General features: G+C 43.6%; 1 protein-coding gene across 1 annotated transcript in view; it reads right to left on the bottom strand.

Moving 5' to 3' along the window:
• The window catches only part of OTOG (otogelin), a 232290-nt gene that overhangs the window by 100722 nt on the left and 111790 nt on the right, over window positions 1-19778 (bottom strand). Inside the window, exons 30-33 of the mRNA XM_060262032.1 lie at window positions 18943-19099; window positions 17788-17814; window positions 8591-8755; window positions 7060-7338 (exon numbers count right to left, since the gene is read on the bottom strand). Coding sequence (XP_060118015.1) covers window positions 7060-7338; window positions 8591-8755; window positions 17788-17814; window positions 18943-19099 — 628 coding nt within the window. The remainder of the gene's footprint in view (window positions 1-7059; window positions 7339-8590; window positions 8756-17787; window positions 17815-18942; window positions 19100-19778) is intronic.

The following is a 19778-nucleotide window of genomic DNA, read 5'->3' as shown; positions in this document are numbered from 1 at the left end:
CTTCATAAATGATTTGAATGAAGGAATAGAGAAATAGAGGCACTGCTTATTAAATCTGCAGATGATACTAAATTGGGAGGGGATGCAAATACAGTAGAAGACAGAGACAATATACAGGATGATCTCGACAAGCTAGAAAACTGAGCTGAAACAAATAAATGAATTGTAATGGGGACATACGTAAAGTTCTGTATTTAGGGAGGAAAAAGCAAATGCATCATTATAGGATGGGAGAGACTTGTCTTGGCAGTAGTATGTGCAAAAAGAATCTAGGGGTCTTAGTGGACCACACACTGAACATGAGTTAGAAGTGTGATGTAGTAGCTAAAAAGGCAAATTTAATTTGGGGCTGTATCTACAGAAGTATGGTTTCCAGATCACACAAAGTGATGGTATCGCTTTACTCTGCTCTGGTAAGACCTCACCAAGAGTACTGTGTTCAGTTTTGAGCGCTATACTTCAAGAAGGATGTAGATAAGCTGGAGCATGTCAGAGGAGGGCAACAAAGATGGTGACGGGTCTGAAGACCAAGTTCTATGAAGAAAGGTTGAAGGAGCTGGTATGTTTAGCCTGGAGAGGAGATGATTGAGAAGTGATATGATCACCATCTTCAAGTATTTGAAGGTTTGTTATCTAGAGGATGGTGCAGAATTATTTCCTGTTGCCCCAGAAGGTTGGACAGGACCAATGGGTTGAAATTAAATCTCCTTCATTGGCAGTCTTCAAAATGCAGCTGGATTATTTGTTGGAGATGCTTTAGGCTGATCCTGCATGGAGCAGGGGGTTGGACTAGATCATGGGCATCACACATGTGGCCCAGGGGCCAAATCAGGCCCCTGGAGGGTTCCTATCAGGCCCCTAAGCAACTGGCTCTTGTCTGCTTCCTTCTCCCCCTCTCTTGCTTCCTTCTGCATCTCAGCTTGTTTTGCAAGGCTTGCTCAATCACACAGAAGCTGCAGAGCAAAACTTCTATTTTCTCCATTGGTTGAGGCTCCTCCTGGTTCCCTGGGGAGGAAGGGAAAGAGCCAGAGCTTCCTTTGCCCAGTTCCCTGGATCCCATGGGAGAAATGCAAAAAAAGCACATTTAAAACCAACGAGCGCTAATGTTTTAAGCATGTTTTAAGAGGTTTTTTAAAAAAAAGCTTTAATGGTGTTTGTTTGAGTCCTTTAAAAAGTTTATATCTCTGCTACTTAATCTTAAATAGGTACACACATGGCCCGGCCTAACACAGCCCAGCCCAACAAGGTCTCATTTATGTCTGATCTGGCCCTCATAACAAATGAGTTTGACACCCCCAGTTGGTCTGTATGGCCCCTTCCAACTCTATGACTCTATGATTCTATTAAATCAAAAGAATTCCTGGCTAAAGAAATTCCAGACAGATCACTTCCTTAGTGGAACAGGCTTCCTCAGGAGGTGGCAGGCTCTCCTTCTTTGGACATTTTTAACCAGAAGCTAGATGGCCATTTGACAGCAATGCTGATTCTGTGAATTAGGCAGATCATGAGAAGGAGGGTAAAAATAGTGTATGGTATTTGTGTAGATCTTGCATTGTGCAGGGCACTGGACTAGATGACCCTTGGAGGTCCCTTCCAACTCTACGATTCTATGATTCTAAGAAAGGAAATTCTAGGCAGGCACATGGAACCCATGGTATTTCTGATAACATCAGGTGAACCATGGGGTTCTGAATGTTACAAGCTATGGCAAATGGGGGATTACACAATCTTTTGGGTAATTCATCCAGATTACTTGATTTATTAAAGCTCGATTCCAGGAAGAGCTGTGTAAGACATGCGATCTCTAGAAACCTTCACAAATAAAACTATTGTATTCTGTATACCACATCCTGATTAAGCGCTAATACATTTCACTTAAAGATATTCAACATAGGACATTCATGCCTTATTTACAACCCGTATATCCTACTCTTCTGCACTATCAGGGCCATCAAAGCAGCTAACAGCTAATACATTTCACTTAAAGATATTCATCATAGGACATTCATGCCTTATTTACAACCCTTATATCCTACTCTTCTGCGCTATCAGGGCCATCAAGGCAGCTAGCAACTACAAACAAAACAGTGTAAAAACAGATCATAAAACCAATGCTAAAATATATACGTAAAAACACAATCTCAGCAATTAAAACATAGGACAGGAAGGAAGGGTCTTTGAGAAAACACACGCAAAACCAAAAAAGGTCTTCACCAACTTGTGGAAGACACTGATAGAAGGGAAGACAAATATATCCCCAGGAAGGGAGTTCCATAATTTCAGTGCCACAATCAAGAAGACCCTCTCTTGAGATATCACCTGCCAAACTTCAGAAGGAAGGGGGCACCAGAAGCAGGGTCTCAAAAGATTACCATAGCAGTCCAGATGGTTTGAATGGGGGTAGGCACAGTACTCAAAGTGGGCTGGTCTCAAACTGTTTAAGGCTTTAAAGGTCAGCACCAGCACTTTGAATTGGGCCCAGAAGCAAATCAGGAGCCAGTGTAGATAAGCCAAGAACTAAGTGATATGTCCCCTATGATCTGCTTCTGTCAACATCCTGTCTACTACATTCTGCATTAACTTAAGTTTCCAAACACTTTATTAAGGGCAGCCCCACACAGAGTGTGTTGTAGTAATCCAATCTTGACGTTACTAGGGCATGTGCCATGGTGGTCAGATATTTCTGCTCAGGAAGTTACATCAGTCAAAGCTGGTAAAAGGCACCCCTGGCTACAGCTGCCACCTGCTTATCCACCAGCAGTCCAGGTTCAAGAGCACCCAATATTTGGACTCGTTTTTTCAGGCAGAGTAGAAGCCCATCTAGCTCCAAAGACACCTTAAATCCCAGATCAGTTCTTTCTATCACCAGTAGCGCTGGCAGAATTAAACTTCAGTTTATCAGTCCCCAGTCACCCTAAATCTGTATTCAGGAACCACCTCAGGGTTTCTACAGCATCCCTGGGATCTGCTGGGAGTGCAAAGTGGATCTGAGAACCATCAGCATAATGGTGACAACACAGTCCAAATCTCCAGATGACTTTTAACATTGTATGACTCTGAGATAGATAGATAGATAGATAGATAGATAGATAGATAGATAGATAGATAGATAGATAGATAGATAGATAGATAGATAGATAGATAGATAGATAGATAGATAGATAGATAGATAGATAGATAGATAGATAATTTTATTTATATCCCGCCCTCCCCGCCGGAGCAGGCTCAGGGCGGCTAACAACATCATTCAATTTCCCTTATACAAAAGACAAGGTTACATTAACATTAAACATTAAAAATTCTGAAAAGTTTAAAATCACTTAATTAAGTTGATAAAAGTGCTAATGCTAATTGTGCTTTTATAATGGCGGTAATCATTAGCAATTTCTTTCTTCGTCAGCGAAAGCCAGTCGGAAGAGGAAGGTCTTGCAGGCCCTGCGGAATTGTTCAAGGTCCCGCAGGGCCCGCATTTCCTCTGGAAGTTGGTTCCATAGGTTCGGGGCTGCAGAGGAGAAGGCCCGGTTACGGGTGCATTGCAGCTTCACCTCTTTCGGTCCGGGGGTGGTCAACAAGTTTTTTCCAGCTGACCTCAGTGCTCTCTGGGGTTCGTATGGGGAGAGACGGTCCCTAAGGTAGACAGGTCCTCGACCATATAGGGCTTTAAAGGTAATGACCAGCACTTTGTAACGAATCCGGTATGTAACTGGCAGCCAGTGCAGCTCGCGCAGCCCAGGCTGTATGTGCTCCCATTTAGGGAGCCCCAACAACAGTCTGGCCGCTGCGTTCTGCACCAGCTGCAGCTTCCGGGTTCGGTACAGAGGCAGCCCCATGTAGAGGGCATTACAGTAATCCAGTCTCGAGGTGACCGTTGCGTGAAGTACCGTTGCCAGGTCTTGGCGCTCTAGGAAGGGAGCCAACTGCCTTGCCCGCCTCAGGTGAAAAAAGGCTGACTTGGAAGTGGCTGCAATCTGGGCCTCCATTGATAAAGAAGGCTCCAGTAAAACTCCCAGACTCCTAACCCGGTGCGTCGCTTTCAGCGGCGCCCCGTCGAAGACCGGGAGAGGTATTTCCCCTTCCCGGGCGCCCCGACCCAGACAAAGGACTTCTGTCTTCGCTGGATTCAATTTCAGCCCGCTCCCCCTCAACCACATTGCCACAGTGCATTTGCATGTTCTTAATCTCTGTGTAAACGGCAAAGGATATCTTGCTAAACCCATTATTATCCCTAGGTACGCCTCTAAAAAGAGGGTAAGTGGGCATTTTATAGTGACTGACTGAACTGTTACAAAGAATATTGCCTGATAATTTAAGAGACAGTGCATCCTCACAAATAGAAGATTTATCCAGTGACAAGAGATCATCCCACAACTAAACAGAACGACCAATGTTTCTAATGTATACCAAAGGAACATGTAGATTCAGACAAAAGTAACAGTCTCAAGGAAGGAGAAGAGAAGTATGGCTCCCGGCACAATAAGCTGGAGCACAATTCATGTCTAGGCAAAGGAGGCAAAGACAATTCTGAGCAATTGGGCCCAGTGTCAATTGTCCACCAATTAGTCTTAAGCAACTTCCTACAGCCTGTGCCCCAGGGGTCAGCCCATCTTGGAAAAGGTGGGGTGGCAGACCTGAGGGCTGCAGGCTTCTCTCTGGTCCACAGCTCAGAGTGAAAAGGAACAAGCAAAAGGTTATCAGACATCCAGGAACTCTTTCTCAATGAAGATCCACACTCCTACCTCATGCTTCAGTGTTTATTTTACTGGGCTACTCATCCTCAACTATGCCCAGAGGTTGCTGATTAACAGAGCCAGGAAGGGATTTTTTCCCCAGAGCTCAAACTGGCTCATAGGCCCTGGGGGTTTTGACTTTCCCATAGCAAAAGAGTGTGTGTGTGTGTAGTGTACTTTTCATTGTACTGTTAAAAAGAGCATATCCATCACAACTGATTGTTGGCATGCAGCACAGGTTGGGGAATATAGTGCAGTTGGTACAGGGTGGGCTCCCTGCATGATCAAAAAGGAGGGTTCTCTTAAGGGGCTGAGGCAGGCCTGTAGTCAGAAAAAAATGGGGGAGGCAGAGGATAAAATTTTCGGGGCGGGGGGGGAGCACAAGGTTTAACTGCTTTTTTCCTCCAGCAGCCAGGCCAGCCCCAGCAGCAGGAACTACCAAACAGAGAAGGGGCTTGCCTTCCCCTCTCCATTTGGCACAAAAAGGCTGCAGCTTCTGAGGTAACAAACAACACGCCCTCCCTCCTCACTCAAAGACATGTGCCTGTGTGTCTGCTGCACTCCACTCCCTGCCTTGTGGTGTCCTCCACTTCTTCTGTCCCTGGACTCAGGGACACCAGCTCAAGCTCTGCCCCTTCACAAGTTTGCTGGCTCACATGAGCCCTCCCACAGGCATTGATAGAAGCTGGGGAAGCGCCATGACAGGCAACGTTTGGGCGACATCAGTGGACATGCACGGCTCAGACTTCAACTCTTTAAAACAGCATGTAAACTGAGATAATGCCACAGAAAGCAGCATGCCAGTGGCATCCCAGCAGCGCCACAAGGGCAGACATGACAGCCGAGATGGCACCCTTCTCCCCCTCCACATACCTCACCAATTTTTTCCTTGCCTCAGTTAGTCAGCCACTCACGCTTGCTCTCTCTCTCTCTCTCTCTCTCTCTCTCTCTCTCACTCACTCTGCACCCTCACTGCTGTCTTTTTTTCTTGCTCCCTCACCAATACTGAGACAGTTTGGAGGCCCTCCATTGGAAGGGTCAAAGAGATGGAAGAGGGGTTGAATTGCCCAGGAGAGATCTTCTCAGAGCCAAGAAGAGGTCACACACTGCCCAGCTACTGTCCAAGCCTTCTCTGTGGCACCCTTCCACTCCGCCGCCCACACCCTTCCACCCCCTGAGAGCAAAACCGGAGGACAGGGAGGGCTGTCGCCTTCCAAAAGGTGAAGCAACAGCAGCTGAGCAGTGCACAGCATCTCTGTACTGCTCAGAGCCTTGCCACACTGCTGCATGCACCCTCCTCACCCACTGGCTTTGCCCATGGAAGAGGCAGTTGGGGCCTCGCCTAGGGCACAGGGTGCCCTAGGACTGCCCCTGGTTCTCAGGCAGAGCTTTCCACCAGGCAGGGGCCAAGGCTGAAAAAGCCTTGCCTTGGTTGAGGACAACTGGACCTCCCTCGGGCCAGGGACCACCAAACGGTTCTTATTGTTCAAGCGTAACAATCTTCCAGGGGCACATTGGGAGAGGCAGTCCCGAAGGTATGAGAGTCCCTGACCACTAAGAGCCTTAAATTATTCCAACCATATATTTATGTACATAAAGACTTAAAAAGACCCATAAATCAGGGCTTCGGAGCTGTAGGTGATAAAACCTGCCCACAATGTATGATCCCTGGGTAAAACCATGAAATGCTACAGTGGTACATAAGGCTCTGTATCGTGTTCTATCTGCTTTTACTTTTCCACAGGAAGCCATAATTACTGCAACAGTAAGCTTTATGCCATTATTCCATCTTCTTAGGTATACTGAAGCTTTAATAAGTAATAATAAATTAATAATTAGTTGAGAACCAGTGTAGTGTAGTGGTTAAGAGTGATAGACTGTAATCTGGAGAACTGGGTTCAATTCTGCACTCCATATAATGCCAGCTGGGTGACCTTGGGTCAGTCACAGCTCTTTCATAGTTCTCTCAGTCCCTCAAATAAGTCTAGCTTGCTGCCAAGTGGTACATAATGATTAAAGAGCAAGAACTTAGGCTGCCAGACTACCTTATGATCTTCTGGCTGAACTACACAGAACACTATGTGATAATGATTATTATTACTGAAGTTTTGTAGAGTAATTATTGGTTTGCTGCTTTGCATAGTACTTAAACACAGTAGTTAGTCATAAGTCAACAAAAAGATAGTAATAAGCAACTTAACTTACCTAATGTGTTCTATTGATTTTTATGAACCATCAATGTAAATACATTTAATTTTTATAACACAATAATGTCATATAAAATATGGCCAAACCAAGTTTGCAAGTTTAGTCATCATATTTAAATACTTACCCACAAGTTTAAAAAGTGTAGAAAGTCTGAATGCCTCAGAATGCCGGTATTTCATAACATTCACAGAAGAATCTGAAATGCTGATGAAGGCTCCTGGCACTGCAAACGACTCAAAGGAACTGTATTCCAAAAGCCATGTGTTTTTATGGATGGCAAATGTTGATCTACTGTGAAAAATTTTGTTTTTTTCCCACTTGGAAAGAACCAGGGTACCATTGGAAGTCAAATGAAGAAAATAATTTGGCCTGTCAGCACTTTCAAATGAAACCAAGTTTGGATCTGTAAAACAACAGCAAATACATTGCTAGATGAGTCAAGCAGAATTTGCAAAGACTAGCTGCTGGTGCATTAAGCTACTACAAAACTACATTTTGATCATATCTTCAAGTTTTAAACAGCACAACCAGATTCTCCCATATGCAACCTATCCCAAAAATATCTATCTTGCCAGATAAAATCACTGATTTAAACAGTTACGCAGAGGGTTTGTACCTATGGAATGAAGAATTCGAATGTAATATCTTTGGCAAGTATGGTTAAACTCAATAAGAGATCCATTTCTGACTGGTGAAACTCCGTAAGAGTAATATTTTTCAATGTCTCTCTTACTCCTCCCCAAATACTGATCAAAACCCACTCACCCCAAGCCATTATTCATCAAACTACCAAGAAAACAAAATATGAAATTCCTGGTGCACAATCTCCTTTTTCACTATCAACTTAGTCAGATGATCAAAACAACAGAAAAAGTCAAGAAAAGAGAAGTCAATGAATTGGTTCAGGGAGGGGCAGTTGATGCCTCTTCAAAAGTCCCCCACTTGTCTAACTTAATTGAGTTATATGAATTGTGACTATGAACTCCATTTCTAATATCATTATACGGTGCTAATAAAATTTAATTGCCACTCCTTTTTCATAATTTTTGTGACATATAATTCTCAGCAAAACACTTCCTTTCTTTCATTTCAGCTCCAGAGAGCTTTGCTAGCTAGTTATAATGTGAATACAGCTGACCTAGCCATTTGTACCTCACTCATGTCCACAACTGACCACCCATTGCCAACTTCTGGACTTTTTGCCATGTTTTTCCACCGTATCACAGGAGACATTAAGATTGCTGAGGGTACAAAGTTGTTGACTGGAAGCTAAATTGTCAGTCTATTTATAAATCAGTAATAATCTTATAAAAACCCAGTCTCTGAGCAGAGACCTTGGCAGACACTTTTCTTGTTGAAAGCATGCTGTAAGCTGCAAAGGAAAGTTTAGTCTTCCTTCTGCCCAACTTTCAGTATTAATACTGCAGACAAAAAAACCCTGTCTAGCTGTATTTATCAATAGCACATTCTCTCTCAAACAACAGCCAAGATAACTTTAGAGTCAAAAACAGAGGATATAATAACAATCTAGTTGTTTGTACCAAGTATTTGGTACTCAACAGTAAACTGCTTCTGATTTGAAAACTAGCTTTGTCGAAGTTTTTAAAACTGATTGTACTAAATTTCTAGATATTTCATGGTCACAGTAAGTTTACCATGCGCTTTGGGTTTATATAATCCTGAAGTCAACATAAAGTTCACTGTCTCCTCAGAAGAAAGGCCATTTCCTTTTGACAGAACAACAGAACCATCCAGCAGTTTGGCTGCAATTACTTCTCTGTCCAAATAGCTGACCAGCTTGTAGGGACCTTTTCCCAGAACTGTCAAGAGAAGGCAATATTACATTTCCTATTGAGTGCCACAAACACTTATCTCTCACATGTTTATTGGTAAGTCATACAGTGGCATTCTTCAAAATGACATCAGAATACATAGTGACCATTGTTCAGAATGAAATTTGAATAAAAGCAATAACTTAGATTGCATAAATGAGTTGGTTTGACTTCTTACCTTCCACCTGCAAAGTTATATTTTTTGCTGATTATAATGCCTAATATCCAAACAACAAAATCTATAAATCATAAGCACCTCTATTAGTAAAGTTAGCATGCGGCTGTGCCAAATCCAAAAATGAGGTCAGGCCAGTGAGAGAGAGCGATATTGAGTCCTTATAAGCAACAAGGACAAATGAGATACACAGAAAAATCTTAGGATTTCAAAAGGGTTGGTTCACACGGAAAATTTCTGTGGGTGAAAGGAGAAGGGTCATTTTAACTAATTCCCACTGCCTCCACAGACCTCTGGCTTCTGATGGTCCTTTAACACCCACAAACAGCATTTCAGGGGACATTTTGGACTGTTTCAAAAGTTAAAAAGTTGCATTCAGAGGATGGAAATCTGCTCCATGGAAATTTCTGGGGAATTCAAACTTCTACCTCCCTCAATACTCAAAACTGACAGGAAAGAAAAGCTGTGCAGGGGCACAGCTGAAGATCAACAACAGCAATCTCACCCTCTTCCCTTCTTCATGCTCAGGATTTTCCCTTGGTTTCTTCCTTCTTGCTGAGCAGCTCCATATCTATTATCTTCTTGTTTGTTGGTCTATGGTTGTCCCACCCTGTCATATTATTATATAATTTGATGCTGGCCCAGTCCAGGGATTTGAGGGAAGAGACAAAATCACCTGCTTATGTTCTACTTATGTAATGGCACATTAGATGCTTTTGAAAGTTCAAAATAAACAAAATATTTAACTTGAAGGGGAACAGGTCAGGTGGAATCAGGTGCAGGATGTGTGAGGTGAACCAAAGTAACACTGAGGTAACTTTGTAATCACACCAAATCCAGATAATATGTTTGCCAACAAGTAAGTATTTTTGCTTTTTAACAATGTCTTTGAAACTCTGAGGAGATAGGCTTTCTTTTCAGTGACTGGTTAAACACTCAAGCATAGGTTCGTTCCTGAGTTTCACTAACTCTTAAAGTTTAAAAGGCAGGAACAAACAACCAAGTTCCCCAAATCCATCTCTATACACAGACCAGTTATACAGTTGCATGAAATTATAAAGAACATTCTCTTAAGAAGGACTAGTTGTTAGTATCTTTAGAGCTTTTTTGCCAGCAACAGAAAAGGCTTTGTTTCTGCTTAAAAATGAATAATGGTTTGCTCTCTATATAAGAATTATACAAATATTTTCCTTCATGAGGATTCATTGTTTGTAGTTTTGGGACAGCATTATGCCAGCTATTGAACTGAAGGTTTGGAATCTGGTTAAGGAAAACGATTGGCTTGCTCTTTATATAAAACTGTATTACAACAGTGGGTGGTTCCTTCATGAAGTCTCAGTGCTTGTACCCACAGAGAGCGCTTTAGCCAGCAATGAAACAGAAAGTTTTGTACTTGTTTATAAAAAGATACTGGCTTGCTCCTTATCACAGCCCAACAAGAGGAAGATATTAAGACTTCTGATGGAGTGGCAACATGAAATGAGTCCACAGCTAGTTACTCGTAACGTATCATAACATAAGAACAAACTCTGTTGAGTATGCTGCACCACAAAACAAGAATGAGCTCTGTTAAAATGGTTATATAACATTTTTATGGTTGTTATTGCTAATTATCTGAACAAATGACATTTGTGAAATTCAAAAGTATTTTTATTTAAAAGTATACCATATATATCAGTTATGTTTTCTGTATTCAGTACAATATTTATACTGTGATCTCATTTATTGGGGGTTTTTTTGTTTCAAATTATACCTTACAGCAGATATAGATCTAACCTGTGTCAACCAATACCATTTTAGAGGAAAATATAAGCGGTTTAAATATTGCTGTGAGAGCTCAATCCTGATTGTGCCTGCAGTGCTGCAAAAAGCAATATTCTTTCTCTCCTCATCTTTTAAAGTCTCAAAATGGAAGATTTGTGCCACTTACTGTGCAGCTTCCTTCTTGGTGGGCTGGCAGTGGGTCGGTGCATACTACTGGTTATAGGCTCCTCCTCCTCATCACAGGGTCGGTTCTTCCAATCGATCCGGGGGGGGGGAGTGGCCTATCCCTCACAAGCTCTCCAGTCATTTCCAAGCCACAACTCCCCCTATGGGAAATAAACTCCCAAACTCCTCCCCGTTAAACATACTCCACCATCGAGTATACGGAGAGAAAAACTTTATTACTTTCATCTTTGCCATACAGAAATAGCTAACTGAACAGTAGCCTTACAGATCACAGAACAGTAAACTTACTGCAACTGAAGGAGTAAGCCCCAGAATCCAACTCCAAAACCAAGGAAGCCGCTCAACCACTGATAGGCAGGCCGGACCGACCCACTGCCAGCCCACCAAGAAGGAAGCTTCAAGGTAAGTGACACAAATCTTCCGTTCTCCAGTGGATTGGCCAGTGGGTCAGTCTGTACTACTGGGACATACCAAAGCTATATGACCCAGGGCGCGACCGGCTTGCCTGTTTAGAGTGCATGCTGAAGCACACGCCTCCCAAAGGCTGCCTCTGCTGATGCCCACTTATCCACCTTATAATGTTTGATGAAGGTATGCACTGATTTCCATGTCGCTGCTTTACACACAGCTTCTAAGGAAGGAAAGGACCTATACACTGCAGATGTGGTGACTCCTCTTAAGGAGTGTGCCATAATCCTGTTCGGAGGGACCTAGCCTTGAGCTTTGTAAGCTAATGCAATACACTCCCTCAGTCACCTACTCAGAGAGGAAGTGGAAATCTGTTGCCTTACTGAAGGAGACAAACAGAGAATCTGATTTCCTCTACTCTTTAGTGTGCTCAATATAACAACTAAGTGCCCTCTTGACATCTAGACAGTGCAGCTCCTTTTCCCTAGGTGATTTGGGGTTAGGACAAAGATTAGGAAGCACTAACTCCTGAGATCTATGAAAAACGGAGTTGACCTTTGGAATGAAGGTTGGGTCCGGTCTAAGCACAACTTTGTCATTATGGAAAATATAAAGCTTCTTATCAACCAATAGGGCCCACATCTCCGACGCTCTGCGTGCCATAGTGATTCCAACCAGAAAAAGATATTTTAATGTCAATTCTTTAAGCCCACACAAGGCCATAGGCTCAAAAGGCCATCTGCACAAGGCATTCAATATCACATTTAATTTCCATGAGGGAAACCATGTACCTGGGGTGGCTTAAGGAGCAAAGTACCCCTCAGAAACCTTCTAATATGAGGATGCAGGGTCAGAGATTTACGTCTTCAAACCCCCTGAACGGCTGAAATGGTTGCCACTTGATGCCTTAACATGCTGATGGACAGCCCTTTATCACCTCCCTCCTGTAAAAAACATAAAACAACTTGAACATTCACTTTCAATGGATCCCACCCCTTCTGGGCAGACCATGAAAAAAAAACCTTCCAGGTGGTGTTATACACTCTGTTGGTGGAGCTTTTACAAGATGCGAACATAGTGTCCACCACCTTCTTGGAATAACCTAGACCTTCAAGCTGAGACCGCTCAACCTCCAAGCTGTTAATTTCAACAGCTCCGGCTGGGGGTGTAACGTGCTACCTGATTCAGCAGATCGTCCCTCCTCAGCAGCCGCCAAGGAGGCAGTACTAACAGTCTCATCAGCTCCTGGAACCTGCTCGTCTTGGCCAGAATGGAGCAATTAACACTATTTCCGCCCTTAGGTCCACCACCCTCTGAATCACCCAGAATGGGTGGAAATGCATACAGAAGTCCACTCGCTGCTGAGAGCATTGGTCCCTTCTGCCTCTGTGTCTCTGCTTTTGGAAAAGAACCTTTCCACCTGCCGATTCTCTGCTGTGGCAAACAGATCCACTGTTACTGGACCATATTTGCCCACTATCTGCCTGAATATCTCTCTGTGAAGCATCCATTCCATCTGATCCAGAAAGCGTCTGCTGAGCCAATCCACCAGCGTATTGCCCTTCCCCAGCACATGGACTGCCTTGATCGACAGAAGGTTGGTTTCCACCCATTCGACTAGTAACTTTGCCTCGGCATGCAGTGACTTCACCCGAGTCCTCCCCCCTTGGCGATTCACATATGCTTTCGCTGTAGAGTTGTCAGTCTTGACCAGTACATGACAGCCTGTCAAAACATTCTGTAAACCTATCAACCCCAAACGAATCGCTCTGAGCTCCAGGAAATTGATGCAACGCCACGCTTTGCAGGGGCTCCACTGTCCCTGAATCATTTGTCCTTGAGAATGAGCCCCCCAGACCATCAAACTGGCATCCATGGCCATGCACATCCTCTGCAGTTCGTGGAATTGGTGCCCCTGCAGGAATCTGACAGGCTCCAACCACCACCGTAGTTGATCTACAATCTCCAGTGGAAGGGCCACCAATTTGTGCAGCTTGTTCCCTATGACCTGGAAGGGACTGAGAAAAAGCTGGAGGAGCTGAGTATGAAACCTGGCCCAAAACATCAGATCTTGACACAAGACCATCAGTCCAAGCAACTTTGCCAGGGACATTTCCTGTACCCTGCATTGTTGAATTACTTCTCTCAACAAAGAACAGGGCTTCACCCTTCTCTCTACAGTTATGACTCTGTCTATGGTCGTGTCTATCTACACCCTCAGATGCACTAACCTCTGTGTGGGAACCAGGTTGCTCTTTTCTACATTTATTACAAAGCCATGATGCTGTAGCATCGACATGGTCCTGTGAGTGTCCCCCAGACACTGTTGGTAAGACTTTGCCTTCACCAGGCTGTCGTCTAAGTATGGGAACAGGGCCACTCCCTGCAGTCTCAGCTCTGCCACCAGCATCACCAGAATCTTTGTGAAAACTTTGTGAAAAGGTGAGGATTTCAGGCCAGATGGCAGAGCCCGCCATTGGAAGTGCTTCCCTCCGTAGGAGAATCACAGAAACTTTCGGTGGGATTCCCGGATGGGAACATGCAAATAAGCCTCAGATAGAGCCAACGAGGCCAGAAAGTCCTGTGATTGAATGGCGAGTAACATTGACCGCGAGATTTCCATCTTGAAATGCTTTGTCTGTACAAACTTGTTGAGCCATTTCAGATCCAAAATGGTTCTGAAGTCTCCATTTTTCTTTGGTACTAAGAAAATCACAGAGTAAACCCCCAGACCCCTTTGAGAGGTTGGGACGGACTCCACAGCCCCGATGTCCACCAGATGTTGAATGGCAGTCAACACTGCTCTGTGAGCGGTCACATCCTGTTTCCAAGGAACCCAGCGAAATCGACCGGGAGGAAGGGAGAGGAACTCGATGGCATAACCCTTGCTCACAGTCTCCAACACCCATTGGTCTTGTGTAGACTGATGCCAGGCGACTGTGAACTGAGAGAGTCGACCCCAATTCTCTCTGGGTTGTTGGCGTAGTCATTGTGACCCTTCTTTTTGGAAGGGTTCTTGGAACTCTGGTCTGTCTTTCCTGAATAGTAGGGTTTGGAGTCTCATTCCTTCTGCTGCCACTTCCCTCTGAAAGAGCGAAAGGACCCCGGTCTGGAAGGCTTCTTGCAATCTCGGAAGGAAGAGAAGGACTTCTTCTGCTTCACAGCCTTACCCTTAGAAGGAAGGACCTTCTTTTTGTCTCTGTTCTCAATGAGACACCTATCTAGGCCTTCCCCAAACAACAGAGAGTCCTTAAAGGGAACCGCTGCCACTCATGCCTGAGCTGCAGCATCCATGTCCCAATTACGCAGCCAAATGTTGCGCCTAGCCGCCACTCCACAGGTCACGGCTCTAGCCACCTGTTGCATGGCATCCAAGGAACCCTCTGCCACGAAGGCGGCAGATAGGGCAATCTTTTTTAGTTCGTCTTTAAACTCTTTAGGGGCTCCACTATCTGCTGCTGCCAAGTTATTGGCCCGGGTACACATTGCTCTAGCAAATAATGAGGATGTCGTGAAGGCCTTAATGGCCCAGGCTGATGCCTCAAATTGCTTGAGCAGGGCCTGCTCTATTCTTCTATCACATGGGTCCTTGGGTAGGCCATCTGCATCCATAGGTAGGACCAAATTGGAGATAAGACTAGTTACAGGGTCGTCTACCACTGGCAGTTTTAATCTCTTGGTAGCCTGAGGAATTAAGGAATACAGCTTAGAGAACACCTGTTGGGTGGCTTTGGGTTTGGCCAGGTGCTCCCATTCTGCTTTAACCATGGCAAAGAAGGCCGCTGGCAATGGGACCCATTTGAGAGCTGCTCAGTTTAGGCATCATATCACCTGAACCTGTGGGAAGATCAGGATCCAATTCTTCCTGTTCTTTAGGGGTGGCCACGAAGTTAAGAGTTCTTAGAAACTTAGGAAGCAGTTTTGAATAGTATTTGAGGTAAAAGAGCCTGGACTGGACCATAGCAACCTGCTCATCCTCCTCCTCTGAGAGTTCCCCATCCTCCTTATCAGGTCAGAAAGCTCAGACTCCTCTCCAGAACTAGCCAGGGGAGAGTCTAATCCCAGGTTAGGCCTGCCTTTAGGTTGTCTTTCAGAAGAGCCACTGGGGCTGGGGTCCCTGCCCCTCTTTCTTCTCTCCTGTTTCTTCTTCAAGGAGGAATATACAGAGGAACCTAGTTGCTGTAAAAAGTACTGTCCCAGTTCTTTTAGCATTTCTTGCTTGAGCCAATGGAGCAGATTTGCCAGCATCGTCCCCAGAGAGATCAGGGTCTTGGGTGTCTCGTGCCTTTTGAAAGGCTAAGGAACTCGATAGGAGAAGTAATTTAAACTCACTGGGAGAACTGCTTTTGGAACTGGCCGCCATTTTGTCGCCTCAGTGTTGAACTAAAACAGAAGTGAAAGTAGAGGCAGCATTCAGAAAAGGCGGGAAAAGTTAACCTGGAAGTCAAATACCGCTGCTGGCAACTAGGACACTTTGTCACCCTTTTTCCCTTCCCGCAGTCACTCTGAGGGCTCCTGCCTACCCCCCAACCACAAAGGGCCCCTTCCCGCTGTGGGACGGCTTACTGCAATGCAGCTTCAGGGTCAACTCGGCTCCTTGTGCCAAATCCAGCGCTCCACTTCTGTCGTGATAGCAAAGGAACAGACAGCAACTGGGCTCTGCCGCTTTTCGTCTGAAAGGGTTTACTCACGAGTAGCCTGCGGCACGCTGCCCTCATGCCAGTGTTGTTGGGGACAGACCCCAATGCTCTCGGGCCAGTGCTCTGTCGATCCAAGCACTCCAATTTGGGTCAACGCGCTTTCTTGAAGCTTTCAGAAGAAAACTGTCCTGCTGCTTGCAGGGCCAGAATGAACTGGAGAGCTCATGAGGCCACTCCCCCCAGATCAATTGGCAGAACCGACCCTGTGACGACGACGAGGAGCCTATAAGCAATAGTATGGACCGACCCACTGGCAATTCCACTGGAGAACATCCTCTCATGGTCCTTGCAGCAATTTTTAAACAACTCTATTTTCTTATTCTGGTTGGTGGGCAAGGGTTGTGCCCATGTCCACTGTAACATGTACTTTGGCTCAGAGACAGGGTTTGTTCAGTGGTGGCAACTTACCTGTGGAATGTGCTTACCCTTCAGGTTTGCCTGCCTTTACCCTGCTCTGCAAGAAAGAAGTGCCAGGCCAAAACTTGTCTTTTTACTATTGCTATCAAACAGCTACATAATGTCAAATACTATCTAAGTATGCTTTCATTCTCCTCACCAGTCTTCTGAAGAGAAGGGTGAAGAATGATAGGCAATTGGATCCTATTCTGCAAAGCATTCCCTCCTTTCCAGAGAAGCAAGAGCAATCATATATACCTGTACACAGCAAAATGGGAGCTTAACCATTCCCTGCTCCTAGCAAATTTATCATAGACATTTATTTTGAATTATTCCTCAAATAATCTCATGAATATTCTAAAAGAAATTTCAATCTACTGAGCTTTTTACATTTGCTTCCATTGTCTTGAATTCCGAAAACTGGTGGCACAGAAATCTAAACTACACTGAAACTGAGAAATAGAAGAATGTTTTATGTATTCATATTGTCTTCACTGTATGAGAAGATTCATAAACTGGGAAAGGCAATATATAGCAATCTTTGTCAATTTCTTATAGCAGCAAAAATTAATATGGCCAGGGAATGATTGCCAATTGTTACTGCTTGCAAACTAGCTCCCACCTGTGGCCCTTCAGAAAAAATTGTTGATTTTGCTGGCACTTTAAGATTTCTCTAAGCAACTAGCGGCACCTAGATCTAACAGCAAAGCTCAGAAATGCATTACAGTTTATGGTATGTTTGAAAATGCAATAATGAATAACAAGAAAATAGTAGTGGAGCTGTAAGGCAGCCAAGTGCTACTGTTGGCCAGGGTTTGTGACCAGTGATGAGGCGCTTGAGAAAAACCCAGTAGTTCTGCTCTACAACAGTGCTGCTGTCTGTACTCACACAAAACTCTCAGGGATTGTAACAGGTAGGAACAGAGAGAAAGAGAAGAATGTAAAGAGCCAGGATGATGATCCACTATTCCACTATTGAATCCAGGCTATCCCTGCCTGAAATTCTCTTGAAAATGTGAACTGCTATACAGAGGCTTCAATCCAAACTAACCCACACAGCACAGGTTTCCTGCCTCTCCCCTCTTGCAGCACCCTGGAATCTCCCCACCCCTAAAGAAGCAGGAATATGGGAAAGAAAAAAAATCATACTCTGTAGACAGAAAACCTATGGAAATGTTAGTTAGAGAGTGAAGAAGAGGAACATTGCTTTGAGATGTTATATTATGTGGATCAGTATATACTGCAGTTTCTTGGGTAACAGCATGTAAGAAAAACTACAGCATGCTTAAGCAAAAATGTATATTGTTTACAAAACTTTGAATCCAAAGGCACTGCTTTCTTAAAAGAGGCAGGAAATACTTGTTTTATTATTTCACCAATCAACTACTTACCCTTATTGACATATTCACAGTCATAAGCTAAAAAGGGGGGGAAGTAAACACAAGTTAGCAACAGACATCTGGCATGCAACCAGCACACATCATGCTTCATATATATGTTCACATATTTACATAAGCACATTTAATGTGAACTGAGAAAAAAAGCCTGGTAAATGTAACAAAAAATCATGGATTAGCATGGCTCATCACAGACCACAAACAGGTGACTAAAGTATCTGATATGATACATGTCTCCATCTGTAAAAAGTACAGAAGGTTATCCTATTGTGACCTCTAGTGGATATGAATAAATGTTACTGTTTCCCCCAAAACACATCACCATATTAGAAGTTATAATCTGAAGCATGTTACTAATAGATTCATAATGTAAATTTGAAGCTACAGAAATTCTCTGAATGTCCATCAAGATGAAATTTGACCTTTTAAAACCTCATAAAAACAGCATGAGCTTTTAAAAAATAACCCTGTGATGAATACGTTGTCAAAGACTTTCACGGCCGGAGTTCATTAGTTGTTGTAGATTTTCCGGGCTGTATGGCCGTGGTCTCGGCATAGTAGTACCTGACGTTTTGCCAGCTGCTGTGACTAGCATTCTCAGAGGTATAAACAGAAAGACAGAGTTCTCTCTGTGTCAAAATGAGACATTTCTTTCATTCCTCTCACTTTGATCCAGAGAGAACTCTTTCTGTGTTATACCTATGAGGATGCCAGTCACAACTGCTGGGGAAACATTAGGTACTACTACGCCAAGACCATGGCCATACTGCCCAGAAAATCTACAACTAGCCCTGTGATGCTTCTCTTCTAAAATGAACAGTTCCTAGACAGTATACTGTTAGTCCCCTTATTCCTCTACACTTGGAAGCCACAATGGTTTTTCTTGATTCAAGTCACGCTCTAAATAAATGAGGGTGTGGTTGTTTGCTGCATGCATAAACCCAGGAAGTAATATATAACCATTCAAAATCACTCACTTTGAATCTCTCACTTTTCTAGTTTGAGTGTTTCTGCTTAACATTCAAAGAAACAACAAAAATAGGGCTTCCTACTTCAACATGCAAAAAATCTCTAATTAAGGTTTTATTAAAGGTTACATTGAAAGTGCTGGGAAAGTACTCATGCTGTTACTCTAATGATAATACTCACGACACAGTCTAGGGGATCTCCAGTCTACCGTAATGCCTTGTTGACAACACTGATGTGCATAGGCTGATACACTTGTACAGAAACATTCACAGTCTCCTCCCTGGTTACAGCCACATGTGTCCGTCAAGCAGTTGGAATAAAACCAGGTTACATCAACCTGAAAAATATGTTATCATAAGATACCTGTTTCTTGCCAATGATTTTGTGTCATCTGATCCCCAATCCCCAATATTACAGTTTTGCTTTACTATGCTTGCTGTTTAACACATGTAATTAATAGAGTGCACAGTAGATCCACTAACAATCTGTCGAGTTCTATGCAGCTCTCATCAACCCAGCCTATTTGATTTGAATCAAATAAGGATTTTATTGAAGAGATACATGTTCACAGCAAGACATTTCTTGTTAGAACTGACTTCATAAGGGAGGGTCAGCTACTGGCCATTAATGACATAAGCAGTTCAAGGCACGAAAAGGAAGCAGCAAAAAGCATTTGAATATAATTGCCCAATTCCTCCCCCCCCCACCGCACACACAGTTGCTAAATGTCTTTTTCTTAAAATGAAACCCAAAGCTATTCACTCAGCCATTCAGATAAGCACCTGGCTTCCAAGGTCACAGACAGTGGAGGCTGCAGCTCTCTCAGTGGATCTACTGTGTACTCAATTATATGTGTTAAACAACAAACACTGCAAAGCAAAATTATAACTAAACAAGTGATATTAGAACAGGCAAAATCATATTACATATTTTCAGAATCAAATATCAGCATTAGAGATCAGATGACACAAAATCATTGGCAAGAATTACTTTCTTGACAACACCCCTTGAACATC

Source organism: Heteronotia binoei, chromosome 21, assembly GCF_032191835.1.
Source record: "Heteronotia binoei isolate CCM8104 ecotype False Entrance Well chromosome 21, APGP_CSIRO_Hbin_v1, whole genome shotgun sequence".
NCBI lineage: Eukaryota > Metazoa > Chordata > Lepidosauria > Squamata > Gekkonidae > Heteronotia > Heteronotia binoei.
This window is presented reverse-complemented; position numbering and strand designations above follow the sequence as displayed.